At 44.3% G+C, this 26,519-nt stretch overlaps 1 protein-coding gene across 1 annotated transcript; it reads right to left on the reverse strand.

The window, feature by feature from the left end:
- Positions 1 to 388: 388 nt before the first annotated feature.
- Positions 389 to 20,011, reverse strand: LOC120665690. Its single transcript, XM_039945325.1, has 7 exons — positions 19,198 to 20,011; positions 17,952 to 18,007; positions 16,422 to 16,531; positions 2,529 to 2,670; positions 2,348 to 2,440; positions 1,519 to 1,650; positions 389 to 845 (listed from the first exon to the last, which is right to left on the reverse strand). The coding sequence occupies exons 1-7, from the start codon at positions 19,946 to 19,948 to the stop codon at positions 828 to 830; spliced, it is 1,302 nt and encodes a 433-aa protein (XP_039801259.1). The 5' UTR covers positions 19,949 to 20,011; the 3' UTR covers positions 389 to 827.
- Positions 20,012 to 26,519: the final 6,508 nt, after the last annotated feature.

Raw genomic sequence — 26,519 nt, forward strand, 5'->3', positions numbered from 1 at the left:
AGGCCGCCGAACGACTGGGCTGGCAGCTCAGCCAGAACTAGCCCAACCAGCTGCTTCTCCCACCATTCGAACACGCTAAAATGTATCATCCAAGTGGCTCAGGACATCGGTTATACACCCAATGTGCCATCATGATTATTTAAATTTATTTCCAAAAATTACATGCACCTGCGTGAGAAAATATCGGCTGATCATGGGAGTGGCAATGATTAGATGAACCAAATGATTGCTCAGTTCTTAATATTAATAAGCAATGTAATTTTTATAATATTGTACTTGTTATATTTGGAATATTTTGTTCATTTTCACCACAAATAATAACTCATTGTTTATCTTCCAGCCGAACAGAGAGCACGCACGCGCACTCTACGTGCACTCTACTAGTGAATGAAAAATAATCAATGGTATTACATATTTAAAAACGGAGGTAATATAATGATGGTCGATCCACACACAACAAAGCCCCCCCCCCCCCCCAATAAATAAATAAATAAAACTAAATAACATAGAAGCTTGATGAAGCAGACAAGAAAATGAATGGATCGAAATGGTTCATCATCATTCATGATGGAGAGGGCAGATCTGTCATCTAGATATGATTCAGCATCACTCATGGGAGATGGCGCAAATATGTCCGCCTGTACATGATGAGGTGGAAACCTGGGCTTGCGGTATGCCTTGTTCTGCATATTTGCAAACTAAGGATACCTAAAGCTTCAACCATAATTTGCTGTTGAGGGCTTCAGGCGATCATCTGCGGTTGATGTATGGGAGTTGACAGTTGGAACTAGAAATGTCGGGACAAAACTAACTCTTCTGCTGCACTCTCATTCATCTGGCAAATTCTGAATGACAAGACAATCAGATAAAAATGTCAAGAAAAAAATCAAGATTGTTCCACAGCTAACACTAGAGAAGGATTCTTAGGAGCAACAGGCAGGACAGTGTCCAGGAAAGAATATATTATTGTCATAATTGCTAATTCATTTTCTGTTGTAACGGCATGCTTGGTGAGATTACTAGTACTAGTAGTCAGGTCACCTCACTGCTGTTTGCTTTTGCTGCCCATCGTTTGGCATGCTGCACTTTCTTTGGCATCTCTATAACTTACAGCTGCATAACTCACTGAGAATCTGGTGATCTTTTTCTTCGCAAGAACAGCAGCACACTTGCGCTGCGGCAAGTTCGGTAAACGAACCAAACAGGCCCTTTGTAATTCAATCCAGTCAATTTGTTCAACCTTCTCTCATCCTAAAATGCCTGGTTCCATCCTAGGTGACATATATGCCTAAAGAATAAAGAAGGCGCACCAAACCAAAAGAATTGTTTAAAAATATTGGTGCTACCACATGTTGTCACAATGTCACTTGACTAGTTACAAGCCATTTACTTACTACAATATGCTGTAAACAGTCCAGTAAAAATAAGTATTTAGATGACAGTTCAGTCAATAGTGACCTACAATGTAGCACACGTTTTGGTGTCATAAAACAAATCATGGTCACAGAAACTACTTACCAGGCCAAGAGCCTCTACTGCTGTTTTGATATTCCCAGTAGTACAAGCCCTCCGGAATAATGTTAGAAGGTGAACCCTCTCAGCAACTTGCAAATTCTTTTTGAGTCCAGCAGCCACCATTTCCATCTCTGCCTGTAGGTGACAAAAAAAGAGTGATTATGTATTTTAGCAATAGGGTAACCAGTTAACCATGCAGTAAAAAGACTTAACAGTGCGAATATGTTTAGACTATTTCTATGTGGATACAAGACGTTTGGCTTGTACAGAAAAATACAAAGATCTGTTGTATAGTTAAAAATGGATATCAATCATAAGCATTAATCTTCTTAAGACCAAGTTACCAAAATATGCAGATACGTGCTGGAGAAACTCAGGTATTTGAATAGAGGCATGTCAAAAATATTCATCAAATTGACACAAGAAAACTAAGGTTTGTATGAGAGATGTAAACAATAAAGGTGATGATGCTAATCATGTACTGCTCCAGGATCTAAACATGTTATGTCCTAACCCAGGTTTAATAAGGACAAACCATGCCCAGCAAACTTGGGCTTTCCTCTTAGCTTTAAGCAACACAGATTTAACATTGTCTAAGACTTACACTTGGGTGGTTGGGTATGTTGAGCTTGTCTGGTTAAACTTGAATAAACCGACATTATAGAACTGAAATCAAATGCAAACCCACAAAGAATAATTTGGAACACATACAGTTTGACCAAGGTCAACATTCAAGACACACGACAAGGGAGATGGGTTGAAATAAGAGTAAATGCAAAAGGAAAAGTAATGCCAAAAGACAAGCTTTCAAGTTCTATAACCAGATACATACAGAATTGTCCTCAGGAGGAAACATGTTATGAATTCTACAAATCTTCAAAAGCTCATCAAGTGCTTCTGGTCGTTTTCCTTGAATCTCTAGGGCCTGAGGACCATAAAAATATGGAATCAAAATGACCCCTACATAAGTGCTATAGGTATCTATAAGAGTCAAACTCTAAATCCATCCATACCCAGCATTGTAAGAAACATGTACGTGTGCGAGCAGCAACTGAAGCACATACAAGAGTGGCAGCATGAGAATTGTCCAATCCAATATTAGTAGCAAGACCAGCGAGAAAGTCCCTTGGATTCTCATCATTAACTTGTGCTCCTCTTTATTAAGCACAAATATCAGTAATCCAGATCATGCATGTAGAACATATATGGTAAAAAAACGTGAACGGAAAATTTTTACAAAAAGCTGAGAATGTAGTAACCGAAACAGTTACACTTATTTATTTGCCATAATTGAACCCAATCTGAAATCTGCCATCGTGAAAAGTCTAGTCCAAGATATGCCATCCATGTTATAAATATTACCCTTATTTGCTACCTCTGTCAGTGCCATTAAGTTTTTCTATTAAATTTCTTTAAGAATGCCACGAATACTATCGTCTTCTTCCTCTGTTCTCCCAGCAAGCTCACAAGCAGTTAGCTCTAGGCACTCAGCAACTCTTCTTGTCATCCACCACATGTCCACATCAACATGCTCCTTCCATGCTACATTTGCTTTCACCCCAAATCCACACATGTATTTCTGAAGCTTAGCGAGATCTAGAGCCATGCGGTGGCATCTTCGGATAGGCAGATGGGGAAGACAAATTTGTTCTTGTATAGTTTTATCAGAACAATGAGCTTGTGCTCTGCCAGCTGCTAGACGAGCTGGTCATACATGGAACTTTGTGAAGGAATTTATGGTAAAAGCATGGGTGCAGGTGGCGGAGGGCTGGCAAGCGCTGGACAACATGTGAGCGGGGGGCTGAGTCTGTGGGGATGGAGGACGCTGCAGGCAGACACTGTATTAGCATCTTTGGTTCCTCGGCAGCATTGCCAATCCATAAATGGCGGCATCTCCTGATGAGGTATGACAGAATTGCATAGCCCTCCTGGCTGAGCCCCTCGCTTGAAACGGCAAATAGAACGATCCTGCAATCCCATTTCATTCCACGACCCCATATCCTGATGCCGTTTGTTGCAAGTTGCAACTATTTGGATGGCTTTGAATTAATTAAAAAAGCTATACTTGGTGGATCATTTTATTTACTCGAGAATGTATGCAGCAGACCAACTTACTTTTGATCCATGCACACAAGAAAAAGGGAAGGGACAGCAATGAATTTTTCTCGAATACACAGGAGAGTTGTGTATCATTGCATTAAGAAAAAAGTGGAAAGGCTAAAATAGCCATACACACACACACACACACCCCCCTAGGTTCAAATTACAAACGCGTCCGTTTCAAACATGAGTCTGAAAGTGATCTAGGCCCCTAAGTGGGTTTTGGTGGTTAATGACAAAACACATGTGCATTTAATTGTGTAATTAAGCATGTGTGCAGGTAATGATTTTGTATAATTGGATCAAGTGAGGATATACGACCCTCAAAAAGGAAATGAAAAAGCGGAGTTCAAGTTTACTCAAGAAATTAGATTTTAAATTTGAAATTTGAGTATAGGAACGTCGTACTATCAAGAGGGACTTGGTTCAAAGATTTAGATTTAAATCTTGTGCTCAAGAGAACCTATACAAACACTTGTGAGCCACAAAACAACTCAAAAGAGCCATAACCCAAAGTTTTTCCCTGCCTTACCCGGATACTCCGGGTATAGGGCCGGATACTCCGGACCCCATTGCCCGGAGTGTCCGGGTGCTGTTTCCGGGCTGAAAAATAAGTGTTGCCCGGAGTCTCCGGGTACCCTTTCGCCCAACGGCTATTTTTGGGCTGAAGACTATAAATACCCCCTCCATACCCCTTCAGCCCTCTCTCTTGCCACTTTGACGAGCTGAACTCAAACCTAAGCCAAGAAAGAGCTCTCTCACTCCCCTTTCTTCATTCTTGAGTGATTCCCTTGAGGGATTTGAGTGAGAAGAAGCAAGAGCAATGATTAGTGCTAGCGAGCCTCATTTCCATCTCTTGAGCACTTGGTTTTGGTCAAACCCGCGGATTCAAGTTTGTTACTCTTGGAGCCTCGTGCTCCTAGACGGCTAGGCGTGCTTGTGATTGCTCAATCAAGATTGTGAGCTGCACAAGAAGTTTGTAAGCTTCATTCCTCGCCAAGGAATCCATAGTAAGTAACCTTGGGCTTGAGAGGTGATCTCGCCCTTGGAAGAGGAGCATAGGGGTTCTTGAGCACCGTCTCTCGAATCCTTCCTCAACGGAGACGTAGCACCTTTGGGTGTGAACTTCGGAAAACAAATTCTTGTCTCCTTTGTGTTAGTTTACTTGATTTCTTTGCTATTTTCTTGTGAGACTTCATTTCTAGGGTTTGAGCTCGATCTACTCACTCACGAGTTTCTAGTAAGTTTTGTTTGTTGGATATCAACCTTAAGGAACCCCTGGTACTCTTACTTTAACTCGGATCTACTTTTCATACATAGATTCTTGCAGTTTTCTTTCAGGTCATTCATACCCGGAGACTCCGGATATATCTCCGGATACTCCGGATCACAAAACCCGTAGTATCCGGGCATATACCCGGAGTATTCGGGCTAGTCTGTGTCTGACATTTTTGTTAAGTGTTTTAAATTGCAGATTGCCTATTCACCCCCCCTCTAGGCATCTTAAGATCCTTTCAATTGGTATCAGAGCAAGGCTCTCCATTCAAAGGGCTTAACCGTCCGGAGAGGTCAAGATGTCGGATGATGAGAAGAATCCAGAGATTCCGGTTAATGAAGGTGAAAAAGGTGATCCTAGCGATAAAAGAGACAAAGACAAGAATGTAGAGCCATCCAACAACAACAAAAAGGGAAAATATAAGAATGGTGGAGAAGAAAGTGAAGAAGAGATATCCGATGATGAGATGTCTTATGAGGAGTGGAAGGCATGGAGGAAAAAGAAGGAGCAAAGGAAGAAAAAGTCTAGCTCCCGAGTGATCATTGACTCTAGTGATGACTCCGACACCGACTCCAAGAAAAGAGTCTCACGCTCTTCAAACAAGGGCAGCTCATCAAAGTCAAAAGGCAAAGGCGATTATTGAAGAGTTGCTCATGATTACATTTTTTCTCTACCTAGTGAGCACAATGCATCAATTCATATAGCCAAGCCACCATTCTTTGATGGTACCGGATATAATCAATGGAAGACTAAGATGTTCGGTTACATGAATGCAATCCACAAGGATCTTTGGAAAGTTGTGGAAGTTGGGTGTGAAATTCCGGATGAAAATGAAACTCCAACACCGATTCAAGCATATGTGCTACAAAGGAATTTCCAAGCATTGGACATCCTACACATCCGTAAGTCCCGAAGAGTTTGACAAGATAGAGGATGCACCAACTGCCAAAGATGCTTGGGACACTCTTCTAGTGAACCATCAAGGGTCAAGGAAAGTACATGAATCAAGAATCAAAATTTTGGAAGATGAATTGAGCTTATTCTCCATGAAGAAGAATGAAGGTGTGAAAGAAATGTATAACCGCATGAAGAAGATCACAAACCAAATCAAATCTCTTGGTGGTGACAAGTGGGGTGACCGTGAGATCGTGGACAAGCTCTTGACCATGTATATGGCTAGGGATGTTACTCTACCTAGCTTGATTAGAGCCGAAAGAGGATTCAAACACTTCACCGCCGAGAATGTCCTTAAAAGAATTGAAGCTCACCATGATCAATTGAAGAGAGTCAAGATTAACCAAGATCTAGCCGAGCTTCAAGAACAAGCGGCAAAGAATAGTGGGTTGGCACTTCAAGCTAAGTCAAAAGGCAAACCAATCCTCAAAAAATGAAGACACTAGTAGTGATGACGATGAGCCTGATGGTGAGCAGATGGCCTTCTTTATCAAGAACTTCACAAGAGTATTGAAGAAAAGCAACTTTAGAAACTTTGGGAAGAACAAGAAGTATGAGCCAAGAAGAAGATCTAATAGGCCGTGTTTTGGGTGTAACAAAGTTGGGCATTTCATTCCCGATTGCCCGAAAGAGAAGAAGAAGAACAAAGACATCAAAGAAAGCACATACAAGAGAGATAGATCAAGATACAAGAAGCAAGCCGGAGAAGCTCATCTTGGTCAAGAATTGGATTCACAACAATAAAGTGAGTCCGAGAAAGAAGATGTTGCAACCATGTCTTTCAAGGCATCATCTCCACATCCTCCAAGCTTGTTTGAAGATCTCACCAACGATGAGGATGTTTCAAGGGTCATCTACCTCTACACCCGCTGCAAAACCTGGAAACTCCGAATATGAAGCCGGAGACTCCGGACAAAATAACCGGAGTATCCGGGACACTCAAGCCGAAGCGTCAACTCAACATCAAGACCAGTCTCAAGATGATAGAGAAGCTGAACCAATTCAACATCAATCCTCCATTCCACATTCAAAAGTTCATCACATAATTCAAAAGGATCATCCCGTGGATAATATCCTTGGAAGCATAAGTAAAGGGGTAACCACTCGATCTCGTTTGGCTACTTTTTGTGAACATTACTCGTTTGTTTCTTCCTTGGAACCTCTTAAGGTGGAGGAAGCTTTGGATGATCCGGATTTGGTGATGGCTATGCAAGAAGAATTAAACAACTTCACTCGGAATGAAGTCTGGTCCTTAGTAGAAACCCAAGCAAAATATCATTGGAACCAAATGGGTCTTTCGAAACAAACAAGATGAACATGGCGTGGTAACAAGAAACAAAGCAAGGTTGGTTGCTCAAACCTACACACAAATCGAAGGTTTGGATTTTGGTGAGACTTATGCTCCCGTAGCTAGGCTTGAGTCAATTCGTATCTTGCTTGCCTTTGCTACTCACCATGATTTCAAACTATATCAAATGGACGTGAAGAGTGCTTCCCTTAATGGAACAATCTCCGAATTGGTATATGTTGAGCAACCACCGGGTTTTGAAGATCCAAAATTCCCAAACCACGTCTACTTGCTCCATAAGGCACTCTATGGGCTCAAGCAAGCTCCTAGAGTATGGTATGAATGCCTTAAGGATTTTCTCTTAAGGAAACACTTTGAAATAGGCAAAGCCGATCCTAGTCTTTTCACTCGCAAAGTTGATAAAGATATCTTTGTGTGCCAAATATATGTCGATGACATTATATTTGGCTCTACTAACAAAACTTGATGCGATGATTTTAGTAGGATTATGACAAAGAGATTTGAGATGTCTATGATGGGTGAGTTGACCTTCTTCCTCGGATTTCAAATCAAGCAACTCAAAGATGGCACTTTCATTAGTCAAACCAAGTAATTAAAGGATATGCTCAAGAAGTTTGACATGGAAAATGCCAAGCCCATCAAAACTCCCATGCCAACCAATGGGCATCTCGATCTCAATGAAGATGGCAAGGACGTGGATCAAAAGGTATATCGCTCCATGATTGGATCCCTCCTTTACCTTTGTGCATCTAGGCCCGATATTATGCTTAGTGTGTGCATGTGTGCAAGATTTCAAGCTCGAAAGAATGTCATTTGATGGCGGTTAAGAGAATCCTAAGATATTTAGTTTTCACTCCTAACCTTGGTTTATGGTATCCCAAGGGCTCATCTTTCGACTTACTTGGCTATTCCGATTCGGATTATGCCGGTTGTAAAGTGGATCGAAAGAGCACTACGGGAACTTGTCAATTTCTTGGCCGGTCCTTAGTAGCTTGGAGCTATAAGAAGCAAAACTCGGTTGCCTTGTCCACGGCGGAGGCCGAGTATGTCGCCGCCGGTGCATGTTGTGCACAACTCTTGTGGATGAGACAAACGTTGAGTGACTTTGGTTGTCATTTTGATGCAATTCCTCTATTTTGTGACAATGAGAGTGCAATCAAGTTAGCAAACAACCCGGTACAACACTCCCGAACAAAGCACATAGATATTCGTCATCACTTCTTAAGGGATCATGAGGCTAAGGAAGATATTGCTTTACAACATGTAAGCACCGACGGGCAACTTGTCGATATCTTCACTAAGCCTCTAGATGAGTCAAGGTTTTGTGCTTTGAGAAGTGAACTAAACATCTTGGATTCTCGTAACCTAGCCTGAATTACTGCATACACTTGAGTGATCATAGATTAAGTGGTTATCAAAGGGAAAAGATCTTGAAAACTTTCAAAAAATTGGGTGACTTTTGCTTTATAAAAGGCTTGGTTCTTTACTTTACTCACTTGAGATCATTGTTCTCCTTGATTGATTGTTGGCTGATCTCAAGTTGAGTAATTTCTCTCACACCATTAGATCTTCAAAATCTATTTATACCAAATCTATCTAGATCAAGTTCTTTTGAACTTTTTGTGCTCAGTCTCAGGGGGAGCCGGAGTCTCCGGCCCAGGGCCCGGATACTCCGGCCCTGAGGCCGGATACTCCGGGTAGTTTTACTATATATACCGCGGGGGGGGGGGGGTCGGGGTCAAACGGTTTCAAGTCTTTTTTCACTGCCAACGCTGCCCTCACCCATCTCTTCTTCCCCTCTCACGCCCTAGGGGCGATTCTACTCTTCCAACCATCAAGAACTCGTCAATCTTTGAAGGAAGACTCTCCTCCCCTCCGGAAACTCCGGGGAGGCCTTGGATTTGAAGTTCCCGCGCTCTCAACGGTCTCAAAGGTACTTTGAACTTCGGATCGCCCGATCTCCCAATGTCGTAGGTTTCTTTGAAAGATCTTTAGGGCATCTCTTCCTAGCATGTGTAGGAACCTTTGGCTCAAGTTTCATTCAAATCCCATGGTCAAATCCTTAGATTTTTGAAACTTAAGGATTCAGGTGCTCATGTCCGGATACTCCGGATATACACCCGGATACTCCGGACCCTCTGGCCCGGAGTCTCCGGGGATATACCCGGAGTCTCCAGAATTGATCACCATCAGCACATCTTTTTCTTCCCAATTCTATCCAGCTTGGTCTTGATCTTTCTTATCTATCCTTAGGCATAGTGAGGCCACGTGCTGGTGAATCCTTGGAGGATGCGGAACAAAGAAGGCAAAAGCGCCGTCATGATCCTCACACTCAAAGAGAAGATGCTCCTCGAAATCCTCCAAAAGAGTTGCGTCCACGTCATCGTGCGGGCAAGGAACCCGCTGGGAGTAGTTCATGAAAGGAGCCAAGGAAAGCTCCTTACATTATGCAAAGCCGACCCGCAGCTCCTCCATCCCGTCCAACTCCAACAAACAAGGGTATTGCTTATGACATTTGTCCTAAAACCCCTCCTCGCTTGAGAGTTGAATACACATCTGAGCAACGCAACTATCCAAACATTCCAAGACTTCATCGACCTAGAATTGTCCCTGGCTTTGCCGTTGAAATGGAAAGAAATTACTACAAACAAGATGTGGCACTTAGGGAGGCACGCAAGGAGGAAGTCTACAAATATGACAAGTGTGAAGGTCTTGAGAGGCGCTTTTGGTGCAAGCTTCATGAAGACTTCTATTCTTCAGTGGTGATGCGTAAGTCTCGAGCTCCCATTGTTCCAAGCAAGTACGTGGATTGGAAATACTATGAAAATATGAAGGATCCATTCTTTAATGAGGCTATGGAAAAGTGTAAGGAGATGGGTCTTTATGATATCATGGGCTTTCGCTATGATTGGAATGAGGAAATCCTAACTCAATTTCACTCTTCTTTGTACTATGATGAAAGGGAGATTGCATTCTATTGGACTACCGAGGGAGCCAAGTATGGAGTGGATTACATGACATTCTCTAGGTTACTTGGACTTGGCACTGAGGATGAGAAAAGAGATCTCATTCATGTTGAGGAACAACTCAAGCCATATCAAGTACCTACCTTGTTCTACAATCCCATTTGTGCTCAAGAAGGAAAGGCAAACCATCTCCTACCGGTATACTATGCAATGAATCAATTCTTTAGAGCCACTATTGATGTAAAGGATGGTGATTCTGTGGCACTTAGATACTATGCAGTGAACCTTCTAGTCCGTACTTTGCCAAGTGGAAGACCTTTTTGCATCATGGACTTCATTTGGAATGACCTAAGAAGGACTATGATTGAGGCCAAGAAGTCACTTCCTGCAGCACCATACATCATGTACATGATAGAGAGGGTGACAAAGGTCACTTTCCCAAAGACAGTCAAGCATGAACCTCTTCACCTGCGTGCTCGCTCTGGTGATGCACCACCTCCTCCATCTCATGCCGGTGCAACAAGAAACCCAAGACATGATCCTGCTCCATCCTCTGTGGGTGCCTCTTCATCGTCTCGTCACCGTCACCATGACTCTTTTGTGAAGAGGGCCCTCCGCAGCTTGTTTGGAATGTGCAGAAACATTGCACAAGATGTTCATGAGAACACAAGGTCGATCAATGAAATTCGGAGTCACTTGGGGCTTCCTTTGGATTCTCACCGCGAGCTCCCGGACTTTGATGATCCTTTTGCTGAGTGGGATGCCGCCGATGAGGCTGCTGTTGCTGCTCATGCCCCACTTCCTCGTGCTCGTCGGCAAGCCCGTTCTCCTCGTCGTCGTACTTCTACTTCCTCTCGCCGTGCTCCTCCAAGTGGCCAAGAATTATTTGATGAGGAAGAGGAGACCGAGGAAGACGCGCCCATAGGCTACCGTGAGCACCCCGACTCCGATGAAGATGAGGATACCTCCGAGGATGCCGCCCAAGATGAAGATGATGAGTAGATGGACTTCATGCTTCTTTTCATTCCCTTTTTGGCACTTGATGACAAAGGGGGAGTGAAAATGCCATTTATGTACTCATTTGGGCATGTGTTGCTTTTGTATCGAACTTATGTCGTTTCCATTCCGTTTCAAACTCTCTTGATCGTTTGTAAGGACTATGTGGTGTGAGAACCTTTGTAATGTATGCTACTCTGTGCTTAGCTGTCGAACTTGAGTTATTTCTAAGGAATTTATGCTAGTATGTGACATATTTGAGCTGTGAACTATCTGTTTTCTGTTTTTCTGTGTTCTGGTTCAGAAGGGCGAGATACTCCGGGCTACATTCCGGATTCTCCGGAGATCCTGACCGGAGTCTCCGGACTTATACCCGGAGTCTCCGGGTTCTGCTGTTGAACACCTCTTTTCTTGAGTGAATAATATGTCATATGCATCACACTTGTTTTGCACTCACCTGTTCACCCCACTGTAAAACATATAAGAGCTTTTGTGGTTCTCTTGATATATATGCCAATTGTTGACATGTCAAGTCAAAATTGAAATTCAAAGTTCATGGCATATATTTAGGGGGAGCTCTTATATGCTAGATGTTTTTCGCTTTATGATTATCAAATGAGTTACATGTGGGTTGTCATCAATCACCAAAAAGAGGGAGATTGAAAGTGATCTAGGCCCCTAAGTGGGTTTTGGTGGTTAATGACAAAACACATGTGCATTTAATCGTGTAATTAAGCATGTGTGCAGGTGATAATTTTGTATAATTGGATCAAGTGAGGATATACGACCCTAAAAAAGGAAATGAAAAAACGGAGTTCAAGTTTACTCAAGAACAAGGTTTTAAAAAACGCTAGATGGTAGGCGAACGCTTGCCTATGGTTTAGAGTTTTTTGTGATTAAAGGTAGATTGAACATGATTAAACGTGTGTTGTGATTAAACGACACTGTGATTAAACGCAACGCTTGGCCACCGTTCAGCGTTTAATCAAGATTAAACGACGTTTAAAAACGTTTTTTAAAACACTGCTCAAGAAATTAGATTTTAAATTTGAAATTTGAGTATAGGAACGCCGTACTATCAAGAGGGACTTGGTTCAAGGGTTTAGATTTAAATCTTGTGCTCAAGAGAACCGATACAAACACTTGTGAGCCACAAAATAACTCAAAAGAGCCATAAACCGAAGTTTTTCCCTGCCTTACCCGGATACTCCGGGTATAGGGCCGGATACTCCGAACCCCATTGCCCGGAGTGTCCGGGTGCTGTTTCCGGGCTGAAAAATCAGTGTTGCCCGGAGTCTCCGGGCATATACCCGGAGTCTCCGGGCATATACCCGGAGTCTCCGGGTACCCTTTCGCCCAACGGCTATTTTTGGGCTGAAGACTATAAATACCCCCTCCATACCCCTTCAGCCCTCTCTTTTGCCACTTTGACGAGCTGAACTCAAACCTAAGCCAAGAAAGAGCTCTCTCACTCCCCTTTCTTCATTCTTGAGTGATTCCCTTGAGGGATTTGAGTGAGAAGCAAGCAAGAGCAAGGATTAGTGCTAGTGAGCCTCATTTTCATCTCTTGAGCACTTGGTTTTGGTCAAGCTCGCGGATTCAAGTTTGTTACTCTTAGAGCCTTGTGCTCCTAGACGGCTAGGCGTGCTTGTGATTGCTCAATCAAGATTGTGAGCTGCACAAGAAGTTTGTAAGCTCCATTCCTCGCCGAGGAATCCATAGTAAGTAACCTTGGGCTTGAGAGGTGATCTCGCCCTTGGAAGAGGAGCATAAGGGTTCTTGAGCACCGTCTCTCGAATCCTTCCTCAGCGGAGACGTAGCACCTTCGGGTGTGAACTTCGGGAAACAAATCATTGTCTCCTTTGTGTTAGTTTACTTGATTTCTTTGATATTTGCTTGTGAGACTTCATTTCTAGGGTTTGAGCTCGATCTACTCACTCACGAGTTTCTAGTAAATTTTGTTTGCTAGATATCAACCTTAAGGAACCCCTGGTACTCTTACTTTAACTCGATCTACTTTTCATACATAGATTCTTGCAGTTTTCTTTCAGGTCATTCATACCCGGAGACTCCGGATATATCTCCGGATACTCCAGATCACAAAACCCGGAGTATCCGGGCTAGTCTGTGTCTGACATTTTTGTTAAGTGTTTTAAATTGCAGATTGCCTATTCAACCCCCCCCTCTAGGCATCTTAAGATCCTTTCAGAGTCCACCACCACTACCACCTCACGCTGCTAACCACCAGGTGGAGCAGTGACCAGACCAGACAAACCTTTGGTGCCTGCTAGCATCCAGAAATCATCCGCATTCTGTGCCAGGAGAAGGGCCTGATGAATCCTAAAAAAACTCAGCCTGCGAGGGGCTAGCCACCCCCCCCCCCCAGCATTAGTGAAAGGTCTCTCACGCAGACCGGGCCCTGCCCCACCCTTACACAGGGAACCATAACCTGTGAGTCAGGCCGGCTCTTGACCATGTTCTTTGGCGTGGGATAGACATGGGGAGTCGAATCCAGGACCTAAGGAGGTGCTACAAGAGCCCTCTAACCAACTCAGCTAGAGGCCCGTTCGCAGCCTGATCAATCCTCGGCGAGGCACCATTAAACACCACGTCATTCCTCAATTTCCAAAGGACCCAAGCTCCTAGGACGACCAGCGAATTAAAACCTTGTCATGTTTCTTTGTTAAGAGTGTCTCTGGCTTGCTGCCACCACTCGAGCAGATTATGCCAAGGCGGATTGGGGTGCCAGGTCAGGAAGGTCGAATCGGCTGTTTGTCGGGGGAATGGCCCAGGCCCTGTAGAAATGGACCTCATATAAAGGTCCAAGGACCTATTTAAGAACATTGTACCCACCAAGGGCTTGAGTGCAAATTGGTATCCATCCCTCCTCTATATAAAGGACCCAAGAAGTATGATGAGGGGACTCATTCTTTGAGCAATCCACACTTGCCATATTGTTTTGTGCCTTCATTTCTCTGTTTTGTTACCCTTCATCAAGGTTCTAAAAAACGCTAGACGCTAGGCGAACGCTTGCCTATGGTTTAGAGTTTTTTGTGATTAAATGTAGATTGAACATGATTAAACGTGTGTTGTGATTAAACGACACTGTGATTAAACGCAACGCTTGGCCACCGTTCAGCGTTTAATCAAGATTAAACGACGTTTAAAAACGTTTTTTAGAACACTGCCCTTCATTCCTCCCTACTCTCCCTTCTCTGCCTGGGGGAGCAACATCCCAACACTGTTGCCAGAACTGCCTGGAGAAAACACAGGTACACAACAACGGTGTATGGTCTCCTCCTGGTTGTAAAAAGGGCAGCAGTCAGGATGAGGAAGGCCGCGCCAAGAGAGCCTGTCCGCAGTCCAGCAGCGATTATGTGCGACCATCTAGAGAAAGAATTTGCACTTCCTGGGGGGGCAAGACTTCCAGATCAGCTTGCTTGGTTCAAAAAAGGTTGCTCCATAGAAGAGAGCCTCGTAAGCCAATTTTGTAGAAAATTGGCCGGAGGCCTCAAACTTCCACTTATCTTTATCCTGCACTGCAGGCTGAAGCACTACCTCCTGCAGCAGATCCCAAATGTCCAGGAATTCAGCTAAGACCACCACGGAGTACTGACCCTGAATATCCTGCAGCCAAGCATTTTCAGGGAGTGTTTCCTGAACCGTGCGTCTATTAACCCGTCTCTTCGGCAAACAGGCGAATAAGTGGGGTGCCACAAACTCAATGGAGCATCCATTCAGCCATCTATCTGTCCAAAATTTAGTGTTTGCCCCATTACCAACAACCATGGTCACAGCTGCAGCAAAAAGGGACTGAGCACAGCCGTGAATTGTAACTGGGAGTGATGCCCAAGGTTTCCCAGGATCTATTTTGTTAAGCCAGAGAAAAAGAGCTCTGAGTGCCCAAACAAAACGCTGCAGATCCAGTATACCCAAGTCACCCAGTTCCTTAGGCCGGCTGACTTTGGGCCAAGCAATCAAACAGTGACCACCATTAGCCTCCTTCCTTCCTCCCCAAAGAAAGTTACGACGAAGCTTGTCCACTGCTTTCAAATACCAAAATGGAATATCTGGAGCAGTGGCCGAATACACCAAAGTAGAGGTGAGCACCGACTGTACAAAGATGGCTCGACCAGCCCTGTTCAAAAGCTCTGCCTTCCACCTCGGCAAACAATCAGCAATTTTCTCTATCAAAGGCAGTAAATGAGCTTTCGTTAATTTCTTGATAGAAAGGGGATGTCCGAGATACTTGCAAGGGAAGTCCTGAATTCGACAAGGGAGAATTGTCTGGACCACCGCCATGTCCTGTTCTGAGCACTGTATTGGAGACACTGCTTTTCTGAATGTTAGTTTTGAGCACCGAAGTTGTTCCAAATAGCTGAAGGAGATCAACTACCAGCTGCAGGTCTGTGGCAATCGGGTGAAGGAACAAGACACGTCATCTGCATACAGGGAGACCCGGTGATTGATCCTTCTTCGATAGAGAGGTTGCAGCAGCCCCTCATCACTAGCCTTCTGGAATAAGCTATTCAGGACATCCATCGCTAGTATAAAGAGCATGGGGGATAAGGGATCCCCATGCCTAAGCCCTCATTGATGGTAGAGAACCTCCCCAGGAACTCCGTTTAACAGCACTCTAGTTGAAGAACAAAGTAGCCTACTGATCAGGTTGCAGCATTTTGGTCCAAAGCCCCTCTTGAGCAAAACCTCTAATAGAAACAGCCATGACACTGAGTCGAATGCCTTAGAAATATCCAGTTTCAAAAGAATACGAGGTTGCTTCTGTTGATGTAAGAACTTGGCTGTTTGCTGCACTAAGATAAAATTACCATGAATGCACCGACCTTTCAAATGCGCTCTGATTTGGGGACACTAACTTGCTGAGTTTCCCAGCTAATCGGTTGGCCATCAATTTTGCAACCAGCTTAGTGAAGCTATGAATAAGACTGATAGGTGGAAAATCCTTCACTTCTGTTGCAGCATCTTTTTTGGCGAGAGGGTTAAAAGGGCTGAGTTGAGAAGCTGCAAGTTTCTAAAATTCCCCAAACCAGGAAGAGACAGCAATGGGACAGCAATGAATCAATAACATAGTAGAATGGATTGGACAAGAGGTCAGGGGTAATAATGTCTTTTCCGTAATGTCTATCACAGCTTGACTGGTCAACATTGGCAAATAAGGGTTGATTTGCAACAAGGATGGCATATTTCATAATAGTCTTTTAGCGTTGACAGATTTCATATTGCAGACAGATAAAATGGTAATAAGGATTATTCATATGAAACCATGGACAAAAGAAAAATATACCTGCTGCAATCATCTAAAACAAAGTTCACTGTTGCTCTGTAGAAAGAATTACGAGCATTCTCAGTGTCAAAGGAGACCTTTATGCCACATGTCTTGCATATTTGCCTAAGCTGCATACAAAAGCAAGATATGATTAGGCAACAATGACAACCATATGGAACAAGTCGCAGCATCAATTCAATAATGAATGATTCAGGTAGCAAAAGATTGTCGGATTAATATATTCAATTATTTAACCAAAAAAATCTACATCTATATTGTTGTGGCATAAAAAGGAAGGAAAAGCCGTATATTTCATCACTTAAGTATCGCAAAAGTGTGACTTTAATCCCTTAAGTTTCAATTGGTGCAAATGAACCCATTAACTAACTAAATTGATGCATTAATCACTCATGCCTTGGCTTACAATAATTTAGTGCCACCTGACAAACGTTTAGGAGGGGAAAATAATGGAAACCGATTCTTTTTTCTCGAACAGCGCAGGAGAAACTGCGTGTCATTTCATTTAAGATAGGAAAAAAAGAAAGAGTACAGGGATTAGACCACCCCTGTAGTCAATACAACTCACACCACTTTACAAACTATTACAGTAAAGGCAAAACATGACCAGAGCCCACCACAGCCTAATTGGCCGGGGCCAGTGACCTATCAAGGAGCTCTTTGAGCTTGGAGGCCCCAGCCAAGCACCAGAATGGAAACCGATTCTCACCAGAATGTTGCAGTGATTTGTCCAACTCAGCGTCCATAATATTTTTGGACATATGAGTAAAGAACTTTTCTTTTTTCTTATTAGTATAAGTGCACAAATAAACTTTTTTCACTCGAGCAATAATGATGTGGTTAAACAGTGATTATTCAAATAATTATGGGACATAAACCACCGTAAGATAACACTAAACCGTTGTTAAGCCAAGGTAGAGATGACTAGTGCACTGGTTTAATTAGTTAAGGGATTGATTTGCACCAACTGAAACATAAAGGATGAAAGTCACACTTTTGAGATATTTAAGGGATGAAAAATACACTTAAATAACTCCTAATTCTGATCACTACATAGAGTGAAGTTTGTGATGAGTCTCATTGACACTTTTACAGTCACAGAAGCATATGGTTGTTCCCTAGGTCCACTTTAATGCTACCTGCTTCCAAGTCCTTGATTTCTACTAAAATAGAGAAACCAAAGTACAAAACTATTATGAAAATGAGAAGAAAATATTTCCAACAAGGTAGGATACCTATGTACTAGGATCTGGATGCTGGCATGATTGAGGGCAACTTGTGTTCAAAAAGTACATCAATGTTGCAGTACTAAATAACATATAGTACAACCTGAAGGATCATGATGACAGGATGTTCCATAGGACTAAAGTAGTTTTACTGATGTCTCTGAGTATACATCTGACATCTAATAAATTAACATGGTGTGAAGAGGAATCTAATGCTTCTTGAATGCAACAATATAAACTAACAAGACATTCAGAGACATGAAAGATTATAACACCACAGCTTTGAAAGGTAAAAGGCACTAACTTGAATTGCATCATCATATCTGTAATCCCTCCCAGTGATTCTATTATCAATTATTGCTGGCCCAAACAAAAGATTTATAAATTTCAGTAAAAAAGCTGCAACAGAACTGTCTTGACAGTGATGGATTATCCACTTTACCTGGCAAAGAAACAGGTATAAGTTATAATTACGTATAAGGAAAAGACTATAGTAACATAAACATGATGAAGGTAATTTGATTTGAAACAGTAACGGAAGGTTTTTCAATTTGGCTTCACACTGGACTACTGTACATAACTACAGATGGAAAATTCATGTGATATATTATATTAATGGTTTTAATGCACTGTAGCATCCTGTGGCATTGGGGCATGCCTGGTTGTCTTAACAAGGACCTCATGGTGTCCTGTGATGTAGGGGACATGATTGGATGCCTAGGCGATGCCTCAAAAAACATTATTCTATCTATCATTCACCATTCGGTCGATAGGAAGATTCAAATAATCATCACGTACAATTATGAAGTAACTTCGCATTTGCGAATTCCAAAGTAACTTATCATGAAATTCTGGATCTAAACCTCCCAGTCACCAACCGCCCCCTCCCCCTCTTCCTAAACCTTAATCCTCTCTGATTTTGCCACATAACCTTAGATCTAGCAAAACCGTAAGATAAATAGGATTTCAAGGTAATAAGCAGGACAGTAGCTCAGTTATGATTCGAATTTCAAAGGCTACAACATCCGAAAGTTTTGAATTGTTACTAATGCATAATGAAACCAAGGTGTAGAATTGAACAAAATGTGTTAGAAGGAATTGGTGATCCTTACATTTCTGCTCTTACTGGAACATTTTTGTAAATGCTAAAGCTATTACGACTCCAAAAGAAAAGGAATCTTTCATAGTGAATCAGTAAGATAAGATCTAATATTTTGTACCATTTAAGAAGAAGGCCCAATTTTATGGAATATAACGCCATACTGATACTGTATTTATGATATTTTAAAAACCGCTACCAGAGCAAACATTACCAATCCTACCACCCTGAGGAATGCAAAAGTTATACTTTTATTAATCACAACAAGCATTCAATTCCACAATTCTTCAACTTTTTTTTGTCCTTCAATAATATACACACTTATCTAATTTGCAAGCAATAAACATCCAGCACTGTCAAAAGTACAAAACTAAGCAATGTAGCAAAGTGGAGAATTTTTGCAACATAATTTCAGAATTTATGCTAGCACCAAATACTTATGGTCATTCACCTCGGACCAATCTGTTGGCCAGTCGCGTCCACTTCTCCCTCTCTGGACTTGGTTCCATTACTTGCAATTCCACCTCCGGCCACCAATCTGGGACCTTCGCTTGCGGCTCCGTCCTCCTGACCACCCTTGCTGGCTCTTGGACCTGGCTAGTCCAGGCTGCAGACATAGGCGACGAAGGAACAGCGACCGCCACCTCCTTCCCTCCAAGGCTGCGGTCCCTCCGCCTAACAACCGCCCCGCCGCCACCCCGTCCACCCCACCATCCCCTCCCAGAACCCGGCCGCCACCACGCCCGTATAACCATCCCCAGCAGCGCTCGCGCCGCGACGGTGAAGGCAAGCGACCAGAAGAGCATACAGGCAGCGAAGCGCAGCGACGAACGGCGGAACGTTATGACCAGGCGGTCCCCGCCGACGTCGCGCGCCGCGTAGCGAAGGTCACGGTAGGCCTCGTCGGCCTCGACTGCGAGACGGTGGAGCCGCAGCTCCACGCGCCGGCGGAGGCGCCAGAGCTCCGCCTCGAGGACACCGAAGCCTTCGTCGGTGGCGGGGGGCAGGGTGGCCTTGCCTCCGGAGCGTTTATGGCTAGGGTTTACACCGCGGAAGCGGCGGGAGAAGGCTACCGTCGTGGTGATGGCGGCTCGATGGCCGCAGGTATGGTGTGAGCGGAAAAAGGATGGGAGAGACGGTGAGAAGATGGCGGTGATGGTGGCCGCGGCCATCGCCGGCATGGAGGCGACGGCGGACGCCATGGCATTGGCATGGGAAAATCTATTGATTGAGCACCCGGGCGTTCCGTCGCCCGGCACTCGACTTTGGGGCCGTCCGATCATCCGCGCAATGAATCCGTTACCTTTGGTCCCCGTTGGCGTTCTGTTTTGTTATTTCTCTCCCTAGGCATATGGGCCCACCTGTACCTCTACTATTTTGGTTTTGGGACTGGGGCGCGCCTGCCATGTATGCATGAAAAAAATTGCATACATAATATATAACATATATTTATTTAAAATTGAAAAATAAAAGCATCTATAAAAAATTAAATCCTAGTCAATAACTCTCTGTATCCTTATGTATATACTCATGCTAAATATTACTTCTCTGTATATCTTATCCCCACGGCAATTCTCTTGTACCGAAAATCCTATTTTTTGAACCTTAACATAATAGGAAACATGATTCACAAATTTGAAGGATGAGTGTCTAAGTGTAACTCTAGCAGGGGAGTAAATGGACTACCAAATTAAGATTTAAGTGGTGGACACCAAAAATCAAACTCCAACAGGTGAGCAAATGAGCTGCCATTTTGGTAGGTCTTCTAAATTTCTCCCCCCTCCTAATTTAGTGGCCTTCTATTTTAGCTGCCAACTGTGGGCCCCACCCATTTCTCTTTTTTTTTCATTTCCACACACGCAGGCGAGCCCGATCCGCGAGCGCCAGGGCGACGCACGCCGCACGCCGGCCCCGCCCCGCACGCCGCCGCCGCACGCCGCACGCCGCGCGCCCCCGCCGCCGCCACCGGGCCCTCTCGGCCCCGGCGCCGCTCCCGCCGCCGAAGCAGCAGCACACCGTGGTCCTCGTCCTCCCCGGATCCGCCGCCGGACCTGCCTGCCCCTGCTTCTTGCCGCCGGAGACCAACAGGATCCGGCACCCCAAGTCGGACCGCGCGGCGCGCTGCACCTCCAAGCCATGGAAAGACGCCATCTGCAGCAGGCTACCGGCGTCGGGGCGAGCTCCATGAACTTGGCGCCGCAGGCCCGCGCCATCTCCGACGGCCGCAAACCTCCTCGTCCGACGACCTGTACCCCTTCCAAGAAACCGCGCCAGTCCTTCGTCGTACCGCTTCCCCGACAGACGGCTCCTCCACCAAGTACCAGCGGCGGCCTGCGTCCATTTCCCAACAACTCTCCCGGCGGCTTCCAGCATACCAATACTAGAGGTGCTCTCCTTTTGTTTGATTACTGCTTTAGCTTTTTTCTTCAAACTATTTGTAGCTTTGTCGTTTACCGTTTCAAGAACAGTATCGATCATTATTGGAGGTCGAAATGATCCTATGGATTCAATATATCTATGTATAAAGTCGTCATTCAGCAATAAGTGGAGCTCAATCAAGTGCAATGTTACATCTTTTAAGTCAATTTTTTGTGATATTCATTTTTGAGACGATGCAGTGTTCTTGAGCGTTTCGCTTCTGAAAAACCAGCTGACTCTTGTCTTCTGTCTACTCTATCTTGTTAGTTTAGGCTTAATTGTAGCGCAATGCAGTTATTCTTTGCTGCATCTACTATGCGTCATAAAGTTCCTGCATCTACTATGAGTCAGAGGGCCTACGTTCGAGTGATGAGGGCACAGATTGCAGCGGCAAAGGTTGCCTCACTCAATTCGGGGGCAAGCGAGCATGCCAGCGGGGCGGCTGGGGATGACGTAAGCTCCGCGTGATCCTTTCCCGAGGTATGAGAGATCCTCACTTAAATTCTGGGTTACACTTTGTGTTCAGATTTTGTTTGCTTAATAGTGATGCTGCAGAGAAGCATTTTGTTCAGTTGCATATATTTGAGCAACCGAAATTCTGTGTTACTCTTTTTAGTATGCATGCTGTATTGCATTTGATGGGCCTGTGATTGTTTTGTTTTGCAGGTTATGCTGACAGGTTGAGCTGAGCAATAAATTAAGTTTATTGGACAGGCTGTGGCAAAAAAAAAAGGATTTAGGTTGAATGTTTGTAAGCTGAATGTTTGAGTATCTCCCATTTGAGAGATTTTGTGGTCTGAATGTATATGTGGATTGTCACCTGAATGATCATGAGCAGAAAGTACTGTTTCTGAATCTATTGCCAGTATTTATATTTGCCACTGAAATTATTTGTCACCTGAATGTAATTTTCTGGAAGGCTGAATCAAGTTCCTGTCTGTGTGAATGTGAACAAGTGCAATCACCAAGTGTAACGCACTTGAGTTACTGAAATTATTTGTCAATGAAATTATTTATCACCTGAAATTATTTCTCACGCATAACGCACAGAAGCACAGCTTAATTTGATTCCTTGGCGCCTGGTATATATACCTAGTAAAGCAAATTAAATTATACAGAAGCACATAAGCACAGCCCATTTCAATTACTCTTGGCAGCAAACATAGTTTAAAGCTGTAACACAGCCTCCTTGCAATGCAGTCTGGTCTTCGTTTGTACTTCCAGCTTGCACTTCAGGTACTAACAATAGTAAGTTACCACAGAAATTTCATTCATAACCAAGCAGGCAACATCCATATCTCAACCGACAATACGTGAATCTAGGTGCACACAGAATCCAAGACAGCAGTACAAGATGTGGAGATTCAGGAATAGTTTTGCACTCTTTAGACATGCTAATCATTCTCTAAGTGACACCCAGGAGTACAAAAGCTGGATGCAAGCCAAGGAGAAGCATGTGAGTAATTACCAGTAAGCTCATACAAAACCATTGTTAGACTATTATTTCTGCTCAGAATTCAGTAACACATTCTGTCAGTAGTTACAAGCGAAGAAGGTCAATAGTTACAGGCAAAGAAGGATCCAGGTATACAGTGTGAACCACTATTACATCCATACATTATTTTCGTGAACCACTATTACATCCATACATTATCCAGGTACCATGAGAAAGCTTGGTCAAGAGAAGCTTCTGGATATCCTTGCCAAGAGAAGCTTGGTCAGCGATGAACTATCAGAGGAAACTATGGAGATGCTAGCTGAGATTAATCTCCTGAACAGGGCAGTAAAAGAAAGAGCAGACACATGGTCCATTTGCTTGTACAGTTTGTTGCAATTTGCCCTGACAATTCCAAAGTTTACCCCTTCATGCCAAACAAGTAATCTCCTGCATAAGAGAATAAGCAAGTTAACTGCAAGTTCAGTAATCTCCTGCATAAAAACATCTGTTTCTTCTTCTATCTACTAATAAGCTGTCTGAGATAGTTCTTTATGCAAGACAAAAAAAATTTATGTCATAATATTTGTTCCTTCTATCAATCCCAGATAAAATTCTTTATGCCATCTGAAAAAGAACATATATAAAACAATTGTTTCTTCTTCTGCAGCAATCAAATTTCAGTGGGACATCTTTCAACCAAGTATCATCTGAAAATAGGACATCCTGACCATTATTTACTACCCGCAGCAATCATCAAACGGCACCCAAACGAGCAATCATCACAGCAGTTCATACTATAATAATAACCTATGCAAACTAAGTAAACATTGAGACAAAAGCTTAAACTTTTTCACCTTCACCTCTTGGCTTGGGGCAGGGGAGAGGCTTGCTGAGGCAGGGAAGGTGAGGAGAACGGAGGCCTGGATCTCGCAGGACGGAACAGTGTGCTTCTAGTTTGGAGGTGGGGAGGCGGGCGTCCACCACCTCCTCCTAGTCCTCGAAGACGTCGCTGATGAAGGAGCCGCTTACCCGCCTTCGTCCACTCTCCCGGCGTCTTCTTCTCCACCGTGTCGGCCTTTTCCGTGGGCTTCTTCAACCCATCGATCCTCCGGAGCGGGGGCGGCGCTGGTAGGCGGCCCTGGCGGCGGCCGGCGGGCGGAGCGGGGGTGGCGCTGGGAGGCGGCCCTGGCGGCGGCCGGCGGGCGGAGCGGGGGTGGCGCTGGGAGGCGGCCCTGGCGGCGGCCGGCGGGCGGAGCGGGGGCGGCGCCGAGCAGGGTAGGGATGTTCGGGTGGGCCGTCGGCGCCGGGAGGAGGAGGCGCTGGTAGGCGGCCTAGGCGGCGCCGGCAGGCGGAGCGGGGGCGGTGCCGGCGCACGCGCGGTCGGGGTCGGGAGCACGAGCGCGGAGGGGCGAGAGGGGGTTCTTTATGTTTCTATGACAGGGTGGACCCACATGTCAAGATGAATAATAGGGAGTGAGTTGATCAGTCCTGCTGGAGTTGGGAACAAATATTAGGGTGACTAAATATTAGGGTGGGTGACTTTTAGTCACCCAAATTTAGTCATCCTACTGGAGATGCTCTAAGATCCCGTTCTAAAATGATATGGCAACTATTTGGGATCGGATGTGGATTTTTGTTCTCAGATCCGGAAAAAGAAGATAGATGATTTAGGATGTTGCTACCTTGACGGTCGGGATTAGTTTTAGCTGTTGGTGGAAGGTTTTCCATAAAAAAACATAAATTTGTAATTAGAATAGTCTTTAGGGTGTCTCTCGGAGATGAGCTAAAATCACAAAAACAGGCTTCCCAATCTCATATTGCCTCTTGTGCACAAATTGCCCACTTCCCCTTAGACTTGATCATTTGTCGGGTCGGGTCATCGGCCCGCCCCGACCATCGAGCTGAATTTTTTGGCCCGAGCCCAACCTGTCACACGGTCGGATCGGGACGGGTTCAGGTCGGGTCGGGTCAAACCCGATTTTTTATGTACAAAATTCGGGTCGGGTCGGGTTTTGGGTCAAAAAATTTGGTCCGAGCCCGGACTTTTTTGTCGTGTCAAAAACATTTGGCCCGAGCCCGACCTACGCATTAATCGGTCGGGTTTATTAGGTCAGATAGCCCATGATTAGTTATACTTCACCTCCTCTAGGCATAACCGCGACTACCAGTCGAGACCCACAACTAGCACCGACCCCATATCCCTAACCCCATCCATCCGATTCCACTTCCACGCCCCTCCCGCGTGGCCGCGTCCTTTCTGATTCCGACCGGCGACAACCGAACTCTAGCGGCACGGTGAGGGCCACTTGCGACGAGACGCGAGCGGCCTGCGGTAGTAGGAACTGCGCAATGCACAGCGGCGGACAAATTTTTTTTCAACATTTAAAAATGTTGAATACTCAAACCCCCAAATTCTGGACCCACCTCTATTTTGGACACGCGCTCGTATTTCACGAATCGGTGCGGTTCCCCCCCTCTTCTCCGGCCATTTCGTCAACCCCGCACGAAGGAGAGAGGTCACGACCATTGTGCCATACATATTGTGGAGGGTGGACCATAAAAGTCTACTAAGGGCACCACTAGTGTGCGGAAAAAATGAATCGTGAATAGGTTCAGTCGAACAGTCAACATTGTGACATTCGAATCATGGTTGTCAGACTAGAAATCGAACTCTGCAACGCGCCAGCTCGTGCAAATTAATTATTGAGCTGGTCCCGAATGGTTGTTACCTTCGACACCCAGATCCACACGGGGTGCTGAGGTCGGGTGCTGAGGTCCATGGAGTCCATGGAGCTCCTCCTAAACCCCTCCTACAATTTCATCCATAGTTTCATTTTGATATGAAAACTCTAAGGGAAGCTCTCGGAACATAAAGGTGCGGCACCCAGGATTTGAACCCTGGGTGGGAGCACTCCAACTAGTGGTCTTTACCACTGCGCCGTGAACCCCTTTGCAATTTTCATCCATAGTTGAAAGGGAGGAGGAAGAAGAAGAAGAGAAAGTGAAGGAGGAGGAACAAGAAAGGAAAGATAAGCCCCCCTAATATTTATCTTCTGGATACCCCCCTGAATATATATAACATGATACAGTACATATGACCGTTGGCCGCGAGCTTTTGCCACCGCCAGCTTGCTTGCTCCATCTATATGCATACATGAAGTTTGCACATGCAAATATTCAAATTGACACATAGCTACAATAGAGCACTCTTCCTCATCTAGTTTTCACAAATCTGCTAAGTTCCTCAATCCCAAGCTCAAATCCTCAAAATACAAACACACATAAGCAGTTTCCATCCCCATGTATCTATGATTTTTCCACCACATCAATATGATCCCAGGTCCTTTCCACCTCCCTACTACCCACAAAATTTCAATTCTTTTGGTGTCCAACCAGTTTACCATCAGTTCCCTTCTTCAAACTATCACCATAGCATTTCTTTCCATGGAAATTTCTATTGTGGGTGATATGGCTGCCAGTCCATCATCACCACCAGGTTCAGCTAGTTTTGCAGTTGGTGCTTCAAGTGACGACTCAGCTTCTCCAGTAACTTCTCCAATAGCTCTAGCAGAAAATAGAAACAAAGATCCAATCAAAGTTGAAGAATGGAGTGATGCTGGTTCAGATGAGGAAAAGATAGGTGGGCTTATGTTTTGGTCCGAAGAAGAGAACTCACATGATCCAGTTGATGGAAATTCAAAGAAGGGGTCACATTACTAGAAGCAAGTTGCATATGAATGCAACCAGTGCACTTGTTTCCAAATTTCACATGGATGTTGGATATAATTATCAAACACATATCAAAGTTATCGGTCATCAACAACTTATGGAGATGGTTCATGAAGAATAAAGATGTGAAGGAAACAAAGAAGCCTTTCACATTTGAGTATTGGGCCCCATGTAAGCGACACCAACAC

Source organism: Panicum virgatum, chromosome 3N (genome assembly GCF_016808335.1).
Source record: "Panicum virgatum strain AP13 chromosome 3N, P.virgatum_v5, whole genome shotgun sequence".
Lineage (NCBI taxonomy): Eukaryota > Viridiplantae > Streptophyta > Magnoliopsida > Poales > Poaceae > Panicum > Panicum virgatum.